General features: G+C 66.4%; 2 protein-coding genes across 17 annotated transcripts; both read left to right on the top strand.

Moving 5' to 3' along the window:
- Positions 1-693: 693 nt before the first annotated feature.
- MAPK12 (mitogen-activated protein kinase 12) lies at positions 694-8,973 on the top strand. Of its 4 annotated transcripts, none has more exons than XM_060166795.1 (12): positions 694-927; positions 1,000-1,129; positions 2,820-2,878; positions 3,733-3,844; positions 3,934-3,963; positions 4,217-4,264; positions 4,830-4,944; positions 5,160-5,231; positions 5,533-5,612; positions 5,692-5,770; positions 5,864-6,037; positions 8,419-8,973. In XM_060166795.1, the coding sequence occupies exons 1-12, from the start codon at positions 803-805 to the stop codon at positions 8,496-8,498; spliced, it is 1,104 nt and encodes a 367-aa protein (XP_060022778.1). In that variant the 5' UTR covers positions 694-802; the 3' UTR covers positions 8,499-8,973. The 4 variants fall into 4 exon arrangements, with proteins under 4 accessions (XP_060022778.1, XP_060022779.1, XP_060022780.1 ...); XM_060166796.1 differs by lacking the exon at positions 8,419-8,973 and adding an exon at positions 6,349-8,412; XM_060166797.1 differs by lacking the exon at positions 3,934-3,963.
- A 2,172-nt stretch (positions 8,974-11,145) lies between these two features.
- On the top strand, positions 11,146-16,765 carry HDAC10 (histone deacetylase 10). Of its 13 annotated transcripts, none has more exons than XR_009543404.1 (19): positions 11,146-11,457; positions 11,532-11,666; positions 11,897-11,993; positions 12,229-12,326; positions 12,426-12,530; positions 12,693-12,761; positions 12,943-13,069; positions 13,248-13,313; positions 13,482-13,541; positions 13,619-13,708; positions 13,846-13,952; positions 14,033-14,100; positions 14,180-14,447; positions 14,567-14,651; positions 15,042-15,133; positions 15,276-15,332; positions 15,606-15,684; positions 15,942-16,068; positions 16,154-16,287. XR_009543404.1 is itself a non-coding variant. In XM_060165579.1 (19 exons), exons 1-19 carry the CDS (start codon positions 11,399-11,401, stop codon positions 16,340-16,342), a joined length of 2,034 nt encoding a protein of 677 aa, XP_060021562.1. In that variant the 5' UTR covers positions 11,146-11,398; the 3' UTR covers positions 16,343-16,765. The 13 variants fall into 13 exon arrangements, 9 of the variants coding, with proteins under 9 accessions (XP_060021562.1, XP_060021564.1, XP_060021566.1 ...); XM_060165579.1 differs by having other exon boundaries at positions 15,886-16,068; positions 16,154-16,765; XM_060165581.1 differs by having other exon boundaries at positions 14,219-14,447; positions 15,886-16,068; positions 16,154-16,765.
- The last annotated feature ends 103 nt before the right edge of the window (positions 16,766-16,868 follow it).

Genomic DNA, 16,868 nt, shown 5'->3' on the forward strand with positions numbered 1-16,868 from the left:
CTTCAGAGCACAGGGGCCCAGGGGGACCTACAAGACCCACCCTCTCTGCTTCCGGCTTGGTAGGCAGCCTGAGTTTGGGAGACAGAAGCAACTTCTTCACTGGGAAAGGGGGATGGAAGCAAGATAGGGGCCGGGGAACCCCGTACTGGGGGGTGGATGGGTCAGCCCCACGGTGAAGGTCGTCCTGCGGGGTGGGGAGTTGGAAGTGGGCGGGACTGGTGGTCAGTGATTTGCGGTTGGGGGTAGCAGTCGACGAGCTCAGGCTGCCAGGATGGGCTAGCGCCCTGGGGGCGCGGTCGTGAGGAGGAGGCGCGAGCCCCACGAGGCCCCGCTGACACAGCCTCCACTCGGGTCCGCGTAGTTCATCCCGAGTGCGGAGTGCGGAGGAGGGCCGGGGTCTCGGGCGCCGCGTCTGGGTCTACGATGGGACAGAGCTGCCAAGCGGCGCCCTCCTTCCCCCAGCCTCTGGCTTCCCAGGCGGCGACCGCCGCCTCATGTTTCCGGAGGGGCAGAAGGGCGGAAGGGGCGTCACGTGCGCGCGGCCCGGGGGCCGGTTGGTCCGCCCGCAGGGGAGGGGCCTCGCGCTACCCGGGCGGAGGCTGGGCGCGGGCCGGGGTCGGCGGCTCCGGAGAGCCCGGACGCGAAAGCCAGCAGCGGGGTGCCCCGGCGACGGCGCGGAGCCGGCTCTGCCCGCGCGGCGGTGGCCCGGGGTGCGCGCCAGGGCGTCTCACGGATCCCGGGTCCCCGGCCCTCGAGGCGAAGCGCCCGCGGGGTCCGCGGCGGGGGCGGTGCCCGGCCAGCCATGAGCTCTCCGCCGCCCGCCCGCAAGGGCTTTTACCGCCAGGAGGTGACCAAGACGGCCTGGGAGGTGCGCGCCGTGTACCAGGACCTGCAGCCCGTAGGCTCGGGCGCCTATGGCGCCGTGTGGTGAGCACAGGCCGGGCGGGGTGGCCGGGGGCTTGGTGGCCCGGGCCTCCAGCTAAGCGGTGCGCCCCGCAGCTCGGCGGTGGACAGCCGCACGGGCGCCAAGGTGGCCATAAAGAAGCTGTACCGGCCCTTCCAGTCCGAGCTGTTCGCCAAGCGCGCCTACCGCGAGCTGCGCCTGCTCAAGCACATGCGCCATGAGAACGTGAGTCGCGCAGTCCCCAGCTCCGGGCACCGCGTCCATCATCTCGCCTCTGCTCATCTCCCTTCTCCCCCCAAACCGTGCCCCGAAGACCCGGTCCCTCCTGCCCAGCCCCTGGGCTGCTCCCCTAGGTGGCGGGGCGGGCGGAGGCGAGGGGTCAGGCAGTGTCCCCGGGGGGGGGGGCTGGTCACAGTGGTGAGGGCCGAGCCCCGCTTCGTCCTAAGAGAGCTGCTTCCCCGGGGTCTAGCCCGCTCCGCCTGGGCCAGTCCCGGGAAGGACTTAGCTCTTTGGCTTCTTGCTGGAGCCCCATCTGGCTCCTCGGCCCAGGGTCTGGTCAGGGGACAGCCACTTGCCCAGGCCGAGGGGATCCTCCAGGTCTCACTCCAAACCCTGCCTCCAGCCAGGAGCCCCGAGGTGAGAGAGGACTTCAGGTGGGAGGAGCGGTTTTCCTGGAAGGGGCACTTAGCCTCTCCCGGGCACCCCCCTGCCGCCCCACCCGGCCCCCCCCCTGCAGCTGCTCTCCTGACCCCACTCCACCTCCTGAGCCGCAGCAGCCCCTCAGCAGCCGGGTGCCGCCGCCTCCCTCCAGCGCTGCATTTCGTAAACCCCTCTTCCCGGAGGAAGTAGGCTCTGAGAGGCTGAGGTCCCAGTCCTGCCCCTTCTGTGCCCACTTCAGGCCTCCTCCCCCCCCCCACCCCGTGCTGCAGAGGCCCAGAAGTCTCCACCAACCTGGTGGACCCCCGTTTAACTTCCAGGATTCTTGCTAAAACCTCCCGATGCCCGGGCCTCACCTGCCTCCAGGCCCCTCTCTGGATGTCCCACTGTTCTCTCCTCCCGCCACCCATGTCTCTGGCCGTGGTGGCTGTCCCTGCACCTCACTCCAGTTTGTCCCCGTATAGCAGCCAGGGGACACATTCAGCATCACACCTATTTAAACTGTTCTGCCGAAGCTCCTGGGATCAAAGCAAGCCTTCACCGGGTGCTGCGGGCGTGCTTGGGTTTTCTTTGGCTTCTCTTTGGCTGCGTGGTGGCCTGGTCCTCGGCCACCTGGCCTCTCTCCCCGTATTCCTCAAGCGCTCCGAGCGTTCTGCGTCCTGCCCGGCCACCATTCGCGTGGCCTCTGCCAGGTGTCCCCTGCCAGCACATCCACCTGTGCCTCCAGCCACTCTGATGTGCAGGCCTCCTGGGGTCCCTGGAGGCCCTGTCACCAGAAGCCCCAGGTGCCAGTTGTCACACTCCCCGTCTGCTGTCCAGCAGCCCCGACCAGAGGGCTGCGGGGCCGGCTGTGGCTGCCGGTGTGCTCACAGGGCTGCCTGCCTGGGCCTCTCTGGCGGAGGCACGGCCCCTGGAAGGGCCTGCTAGATACTGGCTGTCCCCATGCTGTTCCTGGGTCTTTAGTGGGGATAGGAAGAGGGGGAGGAAGGGCCAAGGGGCTGGAGCTCCTTGGATGGCTGGGAGCTGACCCAGACTTGGGGCTGCCCCCCCAAAGGATCCCGGCTGTCACCATCCAAAAATAGCCCTTGTTTATGGGCATGTGTGTCAGGGCAGGGCTGAGCTGCCAGTGGGCAGAGCTGGGCCGTGTGGGCAGTGGGGGGACCAGGACAGCTGCAGGGGCCCTTCCTGCCCAGAGCAGGGTGTGCCCTCAGCTGTATCTGTGTCCCCAGCCCACCTGGTGCTCTGGCCTCCTCCCCAGGTAATTGGGCTGCTGGATGTGTTCACACCCAATGAGACCCTGGATGATTTCACAGACTTGTGAGTGCCGGCCAGGGGCTGGCCGGGCAGAGCAGGTGGTGGTGGGTGGCTCTTGGGTGTCCACTTCAGCTTTGGGGTTGGCAGGTGGGCCGCCTGCGGCAGGCCTTGCCTTGCAGCCTGGATGGGCGTCAGGTGCACACTGCCCACCCGCTCACCACACCACAGTCCACCCCCTGCCACATGCCCCAGGGACCCACGGTGCTGGTACCACTGGGTGGATCTGGGCCGCCTCCTCCAGTGCCGGAGGTGTGAGCCTCGTACCTGAGGGTTTGTGAGTGGGTCCTGTGCTCTGGAACCCTGGCGCTAAGAGTGTGGCCTGTAACTGGAGCTGCTGACCTTTGCCGGCGGGTTGGGGGGGACCCAGTGCTGCCCTGTGCCTGCCTGGGTGGCCACCCCTGGCCTCACACTCCTGTTGGCCAAGAGCCAGGGGCCTGGCCCAGGAAGGGGGGGCAGGACAGGCTCCTCGTTGCCTGACCTGGCAGGGGTCAAGGACTCATGCTGGCAGGGTGCTAAGCACTTCTCTCTGTGTCTCCGTCCACCTGCCCAGCCTGCCCCTCTGAGCCAGATGTCCTGCTGTCACACCCCTGCCCACAGGCTCTTCCCTCCTTCCTCACGCCCCCGCCCCTGCCTATGAGCCTTGGTCTCCCAGCCCCTAGGCCACCCTCCAGGAGTCCCCAAAGCGCAGTCCCGACCTGCCTGGCATCGCAGGGCCCGGTGGGTGGTAGGAGGGTAGAGCCCAGTGCAGTGCTGTGGGGGGTGGGGACTGGGTGCTGCAGGGTGACAGGCTCTTCCAGGGCCTGAGCCCAGGCCCACGGGCGTGACCCCTGCTGTCTGGCCCCTCCCTGGCCCCGCAGTTACCTGGTGATGCCGTTCATGGGCACCGACCTGGGGAAGCTCATGAAGCACGAGAAGCTGAGTGAGGACCGAATCCAGTTCCTCGTCTACCAGATGCTCAAGGGGCTGAAGGTGGGGACTTGGGGTGCCGCCAGAGTGGGTGGGGTCCCCCTAGACGTTCCTGCGAACTGACTGCTGCTGACCCCTCTGTGTCCCCACAGTACATCCATGCTGCTGGCATCATCCACAGGGTGAGTCTGGCCAAGGTGGGCGCTTCCCCTGGCTGTGGGCGCGCGAGGGGCTCCACCTTTGGGGCTTCCTGTCTCACCCGCGAGGGGGCACCCTGCCTGCCCACAGCCCGGGGGCTGTGCACCTCCACCCTTCCTGGAAGGGCTGCAGGGTGGCCCGGTCTAGCCCGATGCTCCCAAATTCAGTTGCTGCCCTGGCCCTTGCCCTTGCGCCCTGGCGGGCGGGGCTGCACAGCCACCTTTCTTCTGCCCCCAGGACCTGAAGCCCGGCAACCTGGCCGTGAACGAGGACTGTGAGCTCAAGGTGTGTGTTGGGTTGGGGGCTCGGGGCCTCCCCCGCACCTGCCCATCTGCCCGCCGGCCCCTTGGCCCTCAGGCCTGGAGGCGGACTGGCCCAGGCCCAGGCGGAGGGACAGACCACAGCCATCCAGGCAGTGGCCGAGCAGCTGATGGGCAGATGGGCCCTGGGGAGGCACTGGGTGGAGTGGCACGGGGGCATACCTGCTTGAGGGGAAGGGCGGGCGGTGTCCCCAGCTCCCCGTGCCCGAGCCAGGGCAGGGCTGAGCAGGCCTTCCCAAAAGTGCTGGCTGGGGCCCGGTGGTTCACAGGGAGCGGAGGTCCAGGGGCAGGAGACCCCCCCCGGGGTGCCTGTTTTAAGGGTCGGGGGCAGGCACAGTCGGTTGCGCAGGGTGCACTGGCTGTGGGGAGGAACCCGCAGGGAGGCTTAGGGGTACCTGGCTGCAACCTCGGGCCCCAGAGGCTTGGCAGGAGGCCCCGGTGTGCCCAGTGCCCTTGGGGTCTTCTGGCCCACGGCTGGCCCACCCACTCCCCAGGGACCGCTTTGCCCCACCTTCTGATTCTGGCTGTAGATCCTGGACTTTGGCCTGGCCCGGCAGGCAGATAGCGAGATGACTGGGTACGTGGTGACCCGGTGGTACCGGGCGCCTGAGGTCATCTTGAATTGGATGCACTACACACAGACGGGTGAGGAGCTGCCCGGAGACGCGGCACCAGCTTCCTAGCCCGCCCCTGCCCGAGCTGCTCTGCGGGGAGGCTGCTGAGCTGGGCCGGGGCTGGGCAGGGCGTGGTAGGCTAGATGGCTCCTGGGCCCATGCCCCCCTCCGCCGCCCCCACTCCTGCGTCTGTGTGTGCCCCGCTCCCCAGCCCACAGAGCCCTGATGGAGGGGCTTCTGTCTCAGTGGACATCTGGTCAGTGGGCTGCATCATGGCTGAGATGATCACAGGGGAGACGCTCTTCAAAGGCAGCGACCGTATCCTACACCTGGAGCTGGGTGCGGGGGAGGCCTGCCCTACACCTGTGGGGAGCAGGCCGGGCGCACTGCCCGGGCTGGGGGGGAGCAGGCCAGGCGCACTGCCCGGGCTGGGGGGGAGCAGGCCAGGGCACTGCCCGGGCTGGGGGGGAGCAGGCCAGGCGCACTGCCCGGGCTGGGGGGGAGCAGGCCAGGCGCACTGCCCGGGCTGGGGGGGAGCAGGCCAGGCGCACTGCCCGGGCTGGGGGGGTAGGTGAGCTCTGCCCTCTGGCCCCGCGCTGTGCTCCTGACCTCGGCCAAGACCTGGACCAGCTGAAGGAGATCATGAAGGTGACGGGGACGCCTCCCGCCGAGTTCGTGCAGAGGCTGCAGAGTGCCGAGGTCACTTGGGAGCCAGGCGTGAGCTGGAGGCCTGGGTCTGGGCCTGGCGGCCGGCGCCTCACCCTTTCTTCCCACACAGGCTCAGAACTACATGAACGGCCTCCCCGAGCTAGAGAAAAAGGATTTTGCCGCCATCCTGACCAACGCAAGCCCTCTGGGTAGGGTGGGGCTGCGGTGGGCACGGGGCAGTGACGTGGGTACCGGGGCCTGGGACCCGCCCCACAGCCTGGCCTGATCCCCCCTTCCCCCAGCCGTGAACCTCCTGGAGAAGATGCTGGTGCTGGATGCGGAGCGGCGGGTGACGGCGGCCAAGGCGCTGACCCACCCCTACTTCGAGTCGCTCCACGACACGGAGGACGAGCCCAAAGCCCAAAAGTACGATGAATCCTTTGATGACGTGGACCGCACGCTGGAAGAGTGGAAGCGTGAGTGGGGGGCTCTGGGCAGGGCCTGTGGCTGGACCCCACCAGCCCCGTGCAGGTGGCCAGGGCTCAGAGTCCTGGGTTCCCCCCACCCTGGGATGCAGGTTAGGTGAGGAACACAGTGGAGGTCAGGGGGCAGCTGGGCTTCCGGGCCAAGGCGACCTGAGCACTTGGCCTCTCCCGGCGCCCAGGCCTGCCAGCGTGCCTCCCCACGTCTAGGCCGGAGACCGGGCTACCCCGGAGACCCCCAGCACCCACTCCCCCAGGCCTCTGCTCGTACCTCTTGAATCTTCTGGCCTCTGTGTCCCTTTCAGGACCCCTCCTACCTGGACAGCTGCACACCCCTCGTCCTGCCAGCAGGATCAGGCCCACTCCAGGCAGTCCATAGCACCTCCCCCTTCCTCACTACCCCTCGCCCGCCCCCTCTAGCCCCACTGAGCACTTGAGACCTCCCTCTACCTGTGCTCTGCGTCTCCAGGCTTTGCATTGGCCTGGAAACCGAGGGCCCCTCTCTTCTTCTCTGAGGGCTCCCGACACCTCAGCCTGAGGCTGGGCTCAGGGACGCCTGCCCAGTCCCCGGGCCTCCCTCTGCTGGGGCCCTGACGCCCCATGCTGGAACGGGCCTTGTCTAGCTCCACCCTGGCATGGCAGGCATCTTCTCTCGGTGGCTGCGGGACCCGCCTGGGGGAGCAGGGACGTCTGAGGGCAGCAGTCAGCGCCGACGGAGCTGTGGCACTGGTCGCCACTGTCCTAGACCCCATCCTGGCTGTGCCTCAGACCTGGGGCCGCGGTCCTGGGTGTGGGGGGTAGAGGTGGGGCTGGACGGGTTGTGCTTCTCAAACCACATTCTTCAGGGTCATCGGGGAGTCCCAGCAGCGGCCCTGCCCTTATCTGTGCTGTGTTTTGTGCTTGTAAGTTCTCTGTTGCTAGAAAGATAACAAGAAAACCGAAAACCATGGGCCACAGGATCCTCTCTGCGGTCTCCGCCACAAACTGTAGTAAGAGCTTTTGCTTTTTACTACAGACCGTGGTGGACATGTGGTCTGTTTGTGGTTGAGCCCCTGGTCAGGAATGCAAACTCATCACCTCCTGTTTCCCCGGGAAAAGCCAGCTTTACAGCAAGGACCTCTCTATACAAACCTTCCCTGTGTGGATGGCCCCCTGCACCCGGGTTAGATGAGGGCCTGGGAGGCACCTCACGGGGTAGCGATACAACTGTGCCGTGTGCTGGGCAAACCACACAGACCACCTGCTCTAAAGGCACAGTCCTTCCTGAACTGGGCTTGTGGAGTACCAGTGGTCCCCCAAAGGCGTGTTCCTGTGGCCAGGTGAGCGTGCGCACCCTGGGGTAGGTGGAGCGGAACCGTCCTCTTGCAGGCTGGTCAGAGGGGAGGCGGGGCAGCGCCCCCCTTCCTTTGGGACGGCTTGCTCTGGGCCAGGTTCAGGAAACGTGAGCACCGGCGAGGAAGCTGGATGCTGCAGGTAGTTGGTGGGAATTCCACACTCGTTTATTAATTAATTTCTGGCTGCATTGGGTCTTCGTTGCTGGGTCTTAGTTGCTGCGCGCAGGCTTTCTCTAGTTGCGGCGAGCAGGGGCTACTCTTCGTTGCATTGCGAGGGCTTCTGATCGCGGTGGCTTCTCGTTGCAGAGCTTGGGCTCTAGGCGCGTGGGTTTCAGTAGTTGTGGCACGTGGGCTCAGTAGTTGTGGCTCGCGGGCTCTAGAGTGCAGGCTCAGTAGTTGTGGCGCATGGGCTTTGTTGCTCCGCGGCATGTGGGATCTTCCCGGACCAGAGGTCGAACCCGTGTCCCCTGCAGTGGCAGGCGGGTTCCCAACCACTGCGCCGCCAGGGCGGCCCCCATACTCGTTTCATAGACGTTCTGGATCCAGAAGCTGCGGTGTGCCCTGGTGGGACCCTGAGCAACTCCACTCAAGTGAACACATTGGTTTACATTCCTCAGATGTCCTCTGTTCACTGAGGCAGGCTGTGGAGCCAAGGCCACCCTAGGGGCCGTGGGTGTGGGTTACAGGAGCCCTGTCAGGGTGGACAGTCCCTGTGGATGGACACAGGTGGACTTGCACATGTGGGACAAAGGAGCCCACCTGGTGCCTGAACCCCAGCGGTGGTCTCTGACCCTGTTAATTTGGGGGACGGGCAGGCCCCCTAGTTCAGTGACTAACAGCCTGTGCTCTGGGCCTCCGCTCTCCACCCCCACCCCAAGTGGAATCTCATGGGACTTAACGCTGGTCCCCGCGAGCACCAGTGAGCTGGGCCCAGTGCTTCGTCTTGGTCACTGGCGTCCATCCTTGGTGTGCACTGTGGAGCTGTCTTAACAGGTGATGGGCCCCTTCTCCCATGACTCTGTCCCTCTCATCCTGCCCCAGGTGTCACATACAGAGAGGTGCTCAGCTTCAAGCCTCCCCGACAGCTGGGGGCCAAGGTCTCCAAGGAGACGGCCCTGTGAATACCCCTGGGCCCTGGGCCTGGAAGGGAGATCCTGTTTGCTACTGGGACCTTGGCTGGGGCTTGCATCCCAGGAGTCCCCTCGTTCCATGGAGCCTCTTCTGGAAGCCTGTTCCCCTGCTCTCAGAGCCCACCTCAGCCTAACCTTGGAGGAGCATCTGGACTTTCTGGACAGGACGCCCACCTGACCTGGGGCTGGGCTCTGACCCCCTGAGCAGTGGTCCCCTCCCCCAGGGTGCAGCAGAAGCCTCAGAACCTGTGGAGTGGGATGGGGTTTGGGGTCAAAGCCTAGCCTCTGACCCTGCCTGCTCTGGACTGTACTGAAAAGGAAGGACGGGAGGGTGCAGAGCACTGACTCAGGGACATGTCTCCTGGGGGCGTTGGTGTGGACGCTTCTGCACCACCCCCCTTAAATGTACATTGGCCACGTGGTATGGCCACACGGCTGGAGGAAATAAAGCCTTTTGTAGCTCCCACTCTGCTTCACTTCCTGATTTCTGGGCTGCATCTCCACCTTTAGGCTTTTGTATGGAGTAAGGGGGCTGGCCTGGGAGCCTCGGCCCCATCTTGAGCCACCGGGCCTGGGCACCTCCTCCCTCCCAGGTCACAAAGCTGGTGCCCACCTACACCCCCGTCCTGTGCCAGTGAGCCCCAAGTCTGGAGCCCCCCACATTAGGACTTGGCCCTGCCCCTCTTGTGGGGTGGCCTTCCTCTAAGCTAAGACCCTGGAGTCAGAGCCAGGGCAGGGCCTGATGGGGGTGAGGGGGTTAGGGTCCAGCTCGGGTCTCAGTACCAGGTGTTTGGGCTCCCTGCGCTCTCCAAGGCCGCCAGGTTCTTGGGGGAGGCGGGGTCACGCTAGACGCCTCGAGGCACCTCAGGTGTCTCTGAGACGTCTGTGCCTTAGCAGAAGGGTGGTTTCGGTGCTCTTTTTCCTGCCCCTCCCCCGGCCATGCCCCACCGCCATTGGCGAGCCCGCGGGGCCCTCTGCCGGCCATTCGACGTCTCCGAGGACTGGCAGCTGGGTCAGGGGCCACTCTAGGGCTCCTGCGCCCGCCCTGGCTCCTCCCACCTGTCCCCCGGCAGGCGCGCCCAAAGCGGGGCTAGGCCGTCACCCTCCTCCCGGCCTGGGGCTCAGATGGACGCACCCAGTTGGTCCAGCCGAATACGGCCAGACGAGTTGCCAGAGTAAGGTACCTGCCTTCTCTGCCCAGGGGCCCTCCCGCGCCTCTGACGGAGCCCTGCCCGGGTCCCCGGCTCTCAGCGATCCAGGCGGGGCGGCCTGGCGCAGGCCCCGCCTTCGCGGCCACGTGCCCAGGACGGCCAATCAGCACGCTGTTTTCCAGCCGCCGTGATTGGCTCAGGGGCGGGCACGTCTTCCCAGAGCCCCGCAGGCCGCCGGCTGCCCGCACCAGCAGGTAGCCCGGCCAGAAAGGTGGCGATCCACGTGGCGCTGCTTGCCGCGGGCAGCGGGACCCTGTCAAGGCCTCCCTCTGCATCCATCCCACCTTAGGGATCGCCCCCGAACAGCCGGGGCGACCAGAGAACGGGACTGGGGCACGCCCGCCCCAGGACCCCACTTCCTAGACTTCAGGGCCCCTGCTCACGTCCCGCCTCCAAGAGACCCGCCTCCAGGGCTCCGCCTCCAAGACCCGGGACCCAACCCGCGGCGGCCCCGCCTCGAAGATGCCCGCCTTCCCAGACACCCCCACCCCCCCAGGAACCGCCCCCCCCATCCAAGCCCTGCCTCAAAAGGGTCCGCCTGGGCCCCGCCTCCAAGACCAGACTCCGCCCATGTCTCCGTCCCCGAAGACCCGCGGGGTCCCCCCCCGACCCCGGCTCAGTCCCCAGAAATCCCCTCCGTTTGAGGCCGGGGGCTCCCTGTTTCCTCCCCTCTTTGGCCATCTGGGTCTTGGCTGGGCCCGCGCCTCCTCCTTTACTGGCCTCATTCGTTCTCTCATTCATCCCTCGCCCAGACACTCCCTCTGTTGGCCTCCGCCCTGCCTACCCCGACGCTGCGCCGCTCCTGTCCAGGAGTTTCTCTGCCATAACCCTGACCCTCCGACTCGTCCGCTCTTCGGTCAGGGGTCTTCCTGGAGCTTAAATCGGATACTGTCACTCCCTTCTTGAGCCTTGGGGGCAGCGCTGCGCTGCGGCCCAGGCCGGGCTAAGCCACGACTACCGTCCCCGGTCGAGGCTCTCTCCTTGTGGCCTTGCCCCTAAGGACCCTCGGCCTCGCGATCCTTCCCGCGCAGCTCCTCCCTGAGCCCTTGCTGGGGGGCCTCGGTCAGCGCTGGGCGCAATGGGCTACTGACGCGTCTGACCCGTGGCCTGCGGGGTCAGGGTGGGCCTGGGGGAGGCTTGGGGAGGGGGGGCACGGACCCGCGTGGCTCGGCTCATAGCACGCAGGTGGGGCCGCCGTGACGGCCCGCAGGAGCCTGGGCACACTGGCCCTCCGTCCTCGCACCAGTCCCCTCCGACTTACGCAGGGGCGCCGAGGCCGGCGACCCCCTCCCGGCTCCGGCGAGAGTAGGAGGTGGAGCCTCAGCTGGAGGGAAGGGCGGCGTGGGCAGAGCCCTGAGGGGCCCAGTCTTCGGCCCGCCCCGCTGCATCGGGGCGGGGTTTGGGGCAGCCGGAGGCGGGTCCATGCCAGGTCCGAGTTGGAGGAAGCCGGAAGCCAAGCCCCGCGAGCCACTCTATCGACCCCTGCCCCGCTCTGACGCCAGCCGGACCTGGGGGCCTCCTTCCTGTCCGGGCTCCGCGCCCGCGCCCCCGGCTGTGCTCCAGGCGTTGGGCTGCTCCCTGGGGCTGGCAAGGGGCGCGGGCAGTGCACTCACCTGCCTGTGAGCGGTAGTGTTTGGGTCCTGCCCACCCTGAGTGGCCCAGAGTGACCACGGTCAGGCCATGGGGACCGCACTTGTATACCACGAGGACATGACAGCTGCCCGGCTGCTCTGGGACGAGTAAGTGGGACCTGGCAGGGGCAGAGGCGGGGGATGAGGAGGGGCCCTGGACTCTGAGCTCTCTGTCCATTCAGCCCCGAGTGCGAGATCGAGTGCCCGGAGCGCCTGACCACAGCCCTGGAACGCCTGCAGCAGCGTGGCCTGGAGCAAAGGTGTCTGCAGCTGGCAGCCCGGGAGGCCTCGGAGGCGGAACTGGGCCTGGTGCACAGGTCAGAGTTGGGGTGGGCCCCCTGCCCCTGAAGCCGTGGTCCAGGACCTGGGCCTGCCCCAGCCTGCTGGAGCCTGGCAAACAGAGCCTACGCCCCAAGCCTCAGTTTCACCGTTGGATGGGTGGGTGAGGGAGCAGTGAGGGGGGTGGTCCCACTGGGGGTCCAGACCCTGTTTCTCCTCCGCCTGCTCCTCCAGGTGACCCTGCCTTGCCTGCCTAACCCCTTTGCAGCCCGGAGTATGTGGCCCTGGTGCGGGGGACCCAGGCCTTGGGCACCGGGGAGCTCCAGACCCTGTCTGGACAGTACGATGCCGTCTACTTCCACCCGGTGCGTGCCCTGGGGACACACCCACCCACCCACCCAGTCACACATCCGGGTACTCGTGCCTGTTCACACGGGCAATGTTCCCGTGTGCCGGTGCCCTTCTGGCTGCTGCTGCGGGCACCGGGGCTGGCCTGGCCAGTTCTGCGCAGTGCTTGGTGCCCTGCAGCCTGGCACAGGGCTTGGTAGAGCCTGTGAGGGGTAGTGGGCAGGGGGCTTACCTGCACCTCTGCCCTGGCAGAGTACCTTCCACTGTGCCCGGCTGGCTGTGGGGGCGGCGCTGCAGCTGGTGGATGCAGTGCTGGCGGGAGCTGTGCGCAACGGGCTCGCCCTGGTGAGGTGAGAGCTGCCCCCTTCCCTGGCCGCCCCGACCTGTGGGTAGCCCTGTGAGGACGCAGGATGACCCTGACACGCCCCACACCCCACTCCCACCCGCAGGCCTCCTGGGCACCATAGCCAGAGGGCTGCCGCCAATGGATTCTGCGTGTTCAACAACGTGGCCATAGCGGCCAGACATGCCCAGCGGCAGCACGGGCTGCACAGGTTTGTGCCGGTCTGGCTGCAGGGTGAGGCCCAGGCCAGCGGGGAAGGGGGGGGAGGGGGCCTTTGAGGGACCCCACCCAGCTCCTTCCCATCCTGGGCCTGGCTCCTGGCCTGGAGGTGGGAGGCCCTGCCCTCAGTGACCCCAGAGCTGTCTGTCCCCAGGATCCTCATCGTTGACTGGGATGTCCACCATGGCCAGGGCATCCAGTATATCTTTGAGGACGACCCCAGGTAAGCTGGGAGTGGGGACAAGACCCTCCCCTGCGACCCTACTTTTCAGGATGAGCACTGCCCGGCCTGGGAAAGTCTGAGGGAGCAGACGTGGCTGTGTGCTCGGTGGGGTGCGGTTAGGCTTCTGCAAGGAGCCCTGGGGCTGAGGGGCCTGTCCTCTGGCCCCGGCTGACTGTCGCAGCGTCCTTTATTTCTCCTGGCACCGCTATGAGCACGGGCGCTTCTGGCCCTATCTCCGAGAGTCAGATGCAGACGCTGTTGGGCAGGGCCCGGGCCTTGGCTTCACTGTCAACCTGCCCTGGAACCAGGTGCCTGCCCCTCACCCCGGGCCCCCCACCCAGAGCCCCTCCCCCAGCCCACATTCCCCCCTCCCCCGAGTGCAAGCCCAGGGCGTCGTGCCCCGATCACCCCCAGAGCCCAGGCCCCAGGGGTGAGGACCCCGCCGTACTCCCTGGCAGGGCCAGCACTGATGCCCCTTGGCCACAGGTCGGGATGGGAAATGCTGACTACGTGGCCGCCTTCCTGCACGTGCTGTTGCCTGTGGCCTTTGAGGTGACCGTGAGGGGGGTGGAAGCGGTCTCAGTGGCAGGGGGGTGGGGGCGATGCGGTGCCCAAAGTGGAACAGAGCCCCTGGGGTGAGGAGGGTCTCTCTGGAGGGGCCTCTCCTCCGCCTCAGCTCTAGCTTCTTTTCTGCCTCTCCCCACTGGGCCCTGCCTGCAGTTCAACCCTGAGCTGGTCCTAGTCTCCGCGGGATTTGACTCAGCCATCGGGGATCCCGAGGTGAGGACCTGGCCGGGCTGGGGAGGGCTTCTGGAGTCCTGGGGCCAGGGCCTCATGACACCTGGTTCTGGTTGCAGGGACAGATGCAGGCCACGCCAGAGTGCTTTGCCCACCTCACGCAGCTGCTGCAGGTGCTGGCTGGTGGCCGGGTCTGCGCTGTGCTGGAGGTGATTGTGGCGAGCTGGGAGGGTGCCTGCACCGGAGGCTGAGATGTGGTTGGAGGGGCCCTGCCTCGTGGGGCAGGGCATCCTGCCTGGGCCCCTGACACCCCTGCCCTTGTGTCTCTGCCCCCTCCTTATCCCAGGGTGGCTACCACCTGGAGTCACTCTCACAGTCCGTGTGCATGATGGTGCAAGCGCTGCTGGGCGACCCTGCCCCGCCCCTGTCGGGGCCCATGGTGCCGCATGGCAGGTGCGGGGGGCAGGACGGAGGAGGGTGGGGAGGGCCAGGGGTGGGAGACCAGGCCTCACTGATCCTGCTTCTCCTCGCAGCGCCCTGGAGTCCATCCAGAGTGTCCGGGTAGCCCAGGCCCCTCACTGGATGAGCCTCCAGCAGCAAGGTCAGCGTGGCCTGCGTCGGCAGGTGGGATGGTGCCGCAGGCTCTCGTGCAGTGGCTGTGACACTGAACCACCCCCTAGGTGTGGCCCCTGTACTGAGTCCCAGGCCCTACTCCCCAGAGGGGAGGCCCTCGTCTCTGCTGCTGACCGGGAGGCCCGAATTCAAGGCAGCGGCAACCCAGGACGTGGCTGCCCTGAGCTCCCTCCTGGACCAGCCGCGCCTCAATCCCACGCCCCCCGTACGCACGGCTGTTGCCTTGGCTGCGCCAGATGCTGCCCTGGCCCTGCCCTCTGACGTCCTCTGTGAGGAGGGGTCAGCCCCACAGGAGGAGACGCAGGCCTGGGCCAGGTGGGCAGGGTGGGCCTGGGGGGAAGCCCGGGACCGTGTCTGCACATGTGTCTGTGTGACTCATCTGTGGTCTGTGTGTCATTCTGTGTCCTCGTGTCCTTCTGGTTTGTCCACCACAGGCCACATGAGGCCCTGGCCCAGGACAGGGCCCTCACTGCACTCGGGAAAGTCCTGTACCTTTTGGACAGGATCCTGGATGGGCAGGTAACAGCACTGGGGAGGGGCTGGGGGGTGGCCACGTAGTCAGGGGCAGGGCCCAGGACGTGCCTGCGACAGGTGGCCTGTCCAGGGGAGGGCTGGGTGGTACAGAACCATGTGGACATGAGCATTGCCTTGTGCCCAGGACCCTTCCCAAAACAGCCCCCAGGGGCAGGGTTCAGGAACACCCCCCCTCAGTTCCCTCAACGAAATGTCCTTTGGCAGAGAAGTGAAGGGGATGATTCATAGTTTTATGCATCTTAGTTTCAGAAATGGAGTAGTTAGACCTCAGAGTGCACAGGTGACAGCCACGTAGACATGGGCCAAAAGAAGGGGCAGACGGGCTTGTTTACCTGCTTTGGGAGTTGCCCTCTACACCTGTTATTCACTTCACAGGTGAGCAGTGGCGTTGCAGCCACCCCAGCCCGTGCTGCATCTGCCGCCCTGGATGTGGCCATTCGGCGTGGCCTGTCCCACGGAGCCCAGAGGTAAGCCTCACAGGGCTGGTCTGAGGCTACGAGGCAGGGCCCATGGGCACCCCCTGCCCTGGCTGGCCATGTGGGAGTGGCTCTGGGCATGGGCTCCAGGCGGGGTGAGTACAGCTTACCCAGGAGCCAACTCTTCCTCCAGGCTGCTTTGTCTGGCTGTGGGGCAGCTGGATCGGCCCCCAGATCTCACGGATGACGGGTATGACTCTCAGGTCACGGGTATGTCCAGTTCTGCAAGTATGTGGGTGGGCACATCACCCTGGATCCCCAGGGGTGACAGGTGGGCGGGGCGTTCCGCAGCTGGAGTTTGGCAGAGGGCCCCTGGGAGCAATGCCAGGAGGGTCTCCAGCACAGAGGGTCAGCAGTCTTAGCATCCCTGCCCTGAGCTGTTCTTCTTCTGTCCGGGCTCTCGACGGTGGGCGGCATCTCACACACAAGCTCATGTATCCATATGCTTGCTCTCCCCTGGAAGGAGGAATCTATGGCTGAACATTGGGGGCAAGGAGGCAGCTGCCCCGTCCATGTTCCACGTCTCTGTGCCACTGCCAGGGGTGAGTGGTGGTGTCACAGGGCAGGGCAGCTGCAGCTCACTGGCATCGGCATGAGGGCCAGACCCCTGGCTTTCACCTGCCCTTCCTGGCGGGACTGTGGGTGTGTCCGCCCACCTGAGATTGGGAGGTGGGGCGGCCTGAGCCAGCTGGAGGGGTGTTCCCTGGATGAGGGGTTGGGCTATGCTGCTGTCCCTCCCACAGACGACTGGAGGGTTTCTGAGCTGTGTCCTGGCCCTGGTGCTGCCCCTGGCCTACAGCTTCCAGCCTGACCTGGTGCTGGTGGCGCTGGGGCCCGCCCATGGCCTGCGGGACCCCCAAGCTGCACTCCTGGCTGCGCTGCTTCGGGGCCCAGCGGGGGGCCGGGTCTTGGCCCTTGTAGATGAGGTGAGCTGGGCGGGGTGGACCTGCTGTGGGGTGGGAGTGAGGAGAAGCCAGCAACTCACTGCTTCCACCTCTGCTGCTGACGCAGGAATGCACACCCCAGCTTGTGGTGGTCCTGGCCAGGGTGTTGCATGGCGAGGCAGCCCCCAGCCTGGGTCCCGCCTCCACGGCCTCCCCAGAGGACGCGCAGGCCCTGGTGCAGCTGAGAGGGCATCTGGAGCCACGGTGGAAGATGCTGCAGGCGGCCAGTGAGGCTGGGGGGCCAGGCTCAGGCTGAACGCTTGGGGCCTTGGGCGACAGCTGCCTTAGAGCTCTGTGGGGGGACGGGCTCACGTCCCGGGAGTGGGGTGCTGCCCGGAACAAGCTCATAGCCGCGTCAAGCAGTTGTGCACCTCTTCCTAGCTCCTCCTTGCGTGCTGTAACCTGGTAGCTTGAAATCGGCCAGGGTGGGAGTATTTACACCCCAGAAAAGACACTACCAACTAGTCCCCCAAGAGCCTGTTGTTAACCATTCACTAGCACACCTCTGCGCCAGGCTTCTGTCCTGAGGGCTAGGCTACGGGGCTGCCCAGGACACTGGCTCAGGGGCTCTGTATCCCCCCGCCCCAGCGCGGACTCCCCCTCCGGCGACCCGTCTCTGCACGGACGGCCCCTCCCTCGCTCCCTCCCCGCCCAATCAGTAAACGTCGGTTAAGCGAAAGTCTGACTCCGTCTCCCTTATTGAGCCCGATTTAGTTAACTCAGTTGATTCCGGCCCGTTTCCCCACCGGTGGGAACGAGGCTCCAGGGCGGAAGGGCCCTTG

Source organism: Lagenorhynchus albirostris, chromosome 11 (assembly GCF_949774975.1).
Source record: "Lagenorhynchus albirostris chromosome 11, mLagAlb1.1, whole genome shotgun sequence".
NCBI lineage: Eukaryota > Metazoa > Chordata > Mammalia > Artiodactyla > Delphinidae > Lagenorhynchus > Lagenorhynchus albirostris.